Source organism: Solanum tuberosum, unplaced genomic scaffold (assembly GCF_000226075.1).
Source record: "Solanum tuberosum cultivar DM 1-3 516 R44 unplaced genomic scaffold, SolTub_3.0 scf00079, whole genome shotgun sequence".
Classification (NCBI taxonomy): domain Eukaryota; kingdom Viridiplantae; phylum Streptophyta; class Magnoliopsida; order Solanales; family Solanaceae; genus Solanum; species Solanum tuberosum.
The window spans coordinates 767,351-772,002 of NW_006239004.1; the positions used below are offsets into that span (position 1 = coordinate 767,351).

Here is a 4,652-nt window from a genome sequence, read left to right on the forward strand (position 1 = left end):
CCAATCTGAATCTGAATAAACAACCAAACTAGAATATGGAGCTTTGGCAATCTGTATGCCATATTGGCAGGTGTGACGAAGATAATGGAGTAATCGCTTGACTGCTTTACAGTGAGAGTGGTGCGGATTGTTCATAAATTGAGAGATCTTGCTAACAGTGAAGGCAATATCATGACGTGTAAAGGATAAGTTGTGCCACTTTCCATTACCCGCCTCTAAAGAGTACCATCAGCCGGAGGATCATTCACTGAAGCTGTCAAAATGGTAGTTGAGGTCATAGGTGTAGGAGCTCCTTTACCTGTCTAGCATGCCAACATCATCTAAAAAATCCATAATATACTTGTGCTGGGACAAAAAAAGACAAGTAGTACAAGAGATAACCTCAACTCCCAAAAAATAATGGAGCTGTCCAAGGTCTTTCAAGGAGAAACGAGTGGAAAAACCATCGATTATATGATGTACCCCACTAATCTGATTTCCAGTGATGATTATATCATCCACAAAGATAACAACATAAACAGTGTATCCAAATTTATGCAAAATAAATAAAGAATAATCAGATTGGGACTTGACAAATCCAATAGTTAGGAAATAACTTTTGAGATCATTGTACCAAGCTCGGGGGGCTTGTTTCAAGCCATATATTGCTTTATTCAACTTACATACATGGGTGGAGAGACTTTGATCTTCAAAGCCCGGTGGTTGCCTCATATAAACTTCTTTCTCAAGGCTTCCTTGTAAGAATGCATTGTTGACATTAATCTGATGGATTGGCCAGTTGTACTGCGTCGCAATGGTAAGCACCAACCGAACAGTAACTGGTTTGACTACCGGGCTGAATGTGGAATGGAAGTCTAAGCCTGGACGCTGTGTAAATCCCTTTGCAACAAGACGAGCTTTATACCTGTCAATGGAACCATCAGATTTATGTTTTATACGAAACAACCACTTGCACTCAACCACATTCATCGAAGGAGTAACAGGAACCAAATCCCATGTCCAATTCCTCACAGGTGCATCAAATTAAGCTTGCATCGCTTCTTTCCAGTGAGGGTGAGGACGTGCTTGTTTGCATGTACGAGGAACAAAAGACGAGGAGAGTTGAACACTGACACTAAACTGCTTGGGCTTGAGGCTATTTGTTTTGGAGCGTGTGACCATAGGATGGCTTGGAGTTGTCTCCACAGGTGAAGGATCATATAGAGTCAAAGCAAGTGCAGGTTGGGAAGGGTTATTGGCAGATGACTGAGAAGGTACGTTGGTGGGAGGTATACGGGAAGGGAGTGGTAACACTGAGGTAGTTAGTTGTTGGTGATTTTTGCGTTGATAGGTCATTAATGGTCTGGGTGACGGTGGGGGCTGACTATTATCCGGTGGTGGTGTAATGGTGTGTGGCAATGATAGAGATGATAAAGTCTGAGAATTACCTGATGCAACGGAGACACCTACTGATCTGGCAGGCATTGAGTTGGGCAGTGGAGAGTGCACGGGCATAGCATATTTGAGGGGATGACAATAATCGAAACTTGATGGTTTATTAGTCACAGGTAGAACATTGGAATAAATTTCCTAAGCGATATCAGTGCTCTGTTGGATTTTTAGATTCGAAAAAATATTATGAAAAGGATACGTGTCTTCCAAAAATTGAACATCCCTAGATAAGTACAATTTATTTTTGACGAGATCAAAACGTTGGTGGTAGTAATGTTTATTAAAAAATACTAGATATACACAAGAAGTCTATTTTGGCTCTAACTTATTGTTGGCATACGGTTTAAGCCACGGGTAATATAAAATTTTGTAAAGGCATTTATTTTGTAAATTTGGAGTGGTTAGATGGTTTATAAGGTAGACTGCTTGGTGAGTTTCTTCTTGAATCTTGCTTGGTTTAGGCAGGATCCACTGGAAAGACTGGAGTAGTATCTTCATTAGCCGGAAGGAATTAGTCTCCACCATGCCAAGCCAGCACAATGGGGTTCCCCTTCCTCGGACCAAGAGGAAAGCCATTCTCGGTGATGACATTGTTATCGCCGACGAAAAGGCAAAACTCCAAAAAGGTGAGGGCAAGGAGGCTTGATGCAACAAGGTTTTGGCAGTCTCAACTGTATGCATGTGTATGCGTTCAACTGATGCCACTCTTTGAGGCGTGTATGGTGGTGTCACTAAGTGTTCAATACCATGAGTTGTGAGATATGAGGATAAACCTTGGAACTCACCACCACCATCAACATAGAGAGACATAATTTTGGCCTGAACCTGACGCTCAAGTAAGGGATGTAAAGCTTGAAAGACATCAAGAACTTCCATTTTTTTATTTTACAGTGAACATCCAAATGTATTTCGTGTACTGGTCAACAAATAAGGCATAATATTTATTATTATCAATTGACAAAATAGGAGATGGCCCACATAAATCAGTATAAATTATTTGCAATGGTCGTTGACTTTGTAATGAATTTTCAGAAAAAGGTAACCTGTGCATTTTATTAGAATAATACGAATTACAAATGGAAGCTGTTCTAGAATATGAAACTGGAAGATAAAACTGATGTAAAATCATGTTTAAAGTACGATGATTAGGATGGCCAAACCGCTGATGCCACAGGTGTAGAGGAACGACAACATTGCATTGAGGTGTATAAAGTGCACTGCCCGACGGCCACTCATATAGCCCATCTCGATTCTGCCCGCGAAACAGAGGCGTCCCTGTACTCAGATCCTTCACACAATAATAAAAAGGAAAGAATTCAATGGATGTACGGTTATCGTGGCAAAATTTGGAAACAGAAAGAAGATTATTTTTTATAGAATGAGACCATAAAGTATTGAGAAGCTTAAATTGCTAATTCAATGCAATTAAGTTAGTGTTACCAGTATGAGATATTGGAATGGTGTTACCGTCCCCCATTTCTATCTCCTCTAGACCATGGTAGGTGTGCACATCAGTGAAGTTTTGCACATTAGAGGCCATACGATGAGTGGCACACGTATCAATAATCCAAGGAGCATGTTGAGTTGGAGATCGAGCAGCATAGTTTGTCCGGGCTTGTATGTGATCGTGTGATTGTGATCTGCTAACCTTAGCAGAATGACCAGGACGGTCATACAACTGGCACTTCAGAATGTGGTCATAACGCTGTTGTTGGTTACTGTTGCCAGCACGCCATGGCTGGGTACGCCTTCACTGGTCGGTGTTTGGGGAATTTGCATTTGAACCCCTATTAGAGGTGTTTCCTTGGCGAGGATGCATGTTTGTTTGCTGTGCAATAGCAGCAGTAATGGGTGTTAAGAGTGGCTTCTTTGATTCTTCATGCTTGACGAAAAGTTCATGGTCAAGTAACTTCTCATAAAGTTCTAGATAAGAGATAGTAGAATCTCTTACACGAATAGTAGCTGATATTTCAAAGAATTTAGGTCTAAGTCCAGTGAGGATTTTGACAATCAGTTCCTTCTTGGACACAGGAGCTCCAACAGTGGCAAGTTCATCACAGAGAGAACGAACCTGATGCAGATAATCAGCGATAGGAAAGGTTTCTTTTGCGAGGCGAGCCAGACAATCGCTCAAACTAAAGATCCTTGTTTGCGATTTGTCGGCATACACAGTGTGCAAAGCATCCCAAGTAGCCAGGGAAGTGGATGCAGCGACAACCGTAGCAGCAAGAGTTAGATCAACTGAGGCCAAGATGGCGTTTTGAATTAGTTGATCTTGGCGATACCATGAAACAAATGCAGGATTTTTGATGTCCTGATTATTTTGAGACACTGTACGAGCAAAGGCGGGTCGAGAACCGTCGATATGGCCAAAAAGATTGTGACCACGCATAAGCATGAACACTTGTGCTTTCCAAAGGGAAAAATTGTGCCTGCCACTTAATTTGATTGGTAACTAGGTGACAAGATTAAACTGAAAAATCGTTGTATTGGCATTAGAGTTCGTTACAGTGATGTTTGGGGCCATTTTTCTGGGAAGGCTGGGAGGGATTCTTGACAGAAATTTACTCGTTAGAGTTAATTGGCTCTTGATACCATATAAAGTATAAAGTTGCCAGTAGAATGACAGGAACGATGTGTTCTATTGATTGTAAACTCAGTATATATAGATTTTGTACAACTTCTACTGCAAAGAGATACACTAAGAAAAAGGTACGACTTAACTATAACCTATATACAAGGAGGAAGTTACAACAGGGTCCAAAAGAGAAGACACTACTAAATCTGATGCGTTGTTATATAGGAGAGTAAATTTGGGATTTTATTTAATTTAATGAGTAGGTGTCAAGAAGGTAAATTTTAAATTTTAATTTTAGTGATATTTTCCCAAATATTTAATTTGCTGAGTAGGAGCCAGGACCTCGGAGGGTAAATTTTGAATATTATTTTAGTTAATTTGATGAGTAGGAACAAAAATGGTAAATCAATAATCTTTTAAAAAATGGATCATTTCTTACGTCAAATATAATAATTTTTTAATGTTTTCTCTTGAACGAACCTTATTACGTAACCAATTAATTTATTCACTTAGATTGCGTCAAAGTTTTGTTATTTTAACCTTCACTATAAAATTTCAATCATTAATATCTTAATTCTTTGAAGTGATGTTGCTCAACAAAAATTTAATCTCACAATCTCCTCAAGAATAGCAAAATCTAATG

General features: G+C 39.6%; 1 protein-coding gene across 1 annotated transcript; it reads right to left on the reverse strand.

Annotated features, from left to right (window-relative positions):
• Positions 1-2,663: 2,663 nt before the first annotated feature.
• Positions 2,664-3,823, reverse strand: LOC107060400 (uncharacterized). The gene is made up of 3 exons (XM_015308332.1): positions 3,209-3,823; positions 2,872-3,115; positions 2,664-2,719 (listed from the first exon to the last, which is right to left on the reverse strand). Exons 1-3 carry the CDS (start codon positions 3,821-3,823, stop codon positions 2,664-2,666), a joined length of 915 nt encoding a protein of 304 aa, XP_015163818.1.
• Between the last annotated feature and the right edge of the window lie 829 nt (positions 3,824-4,652).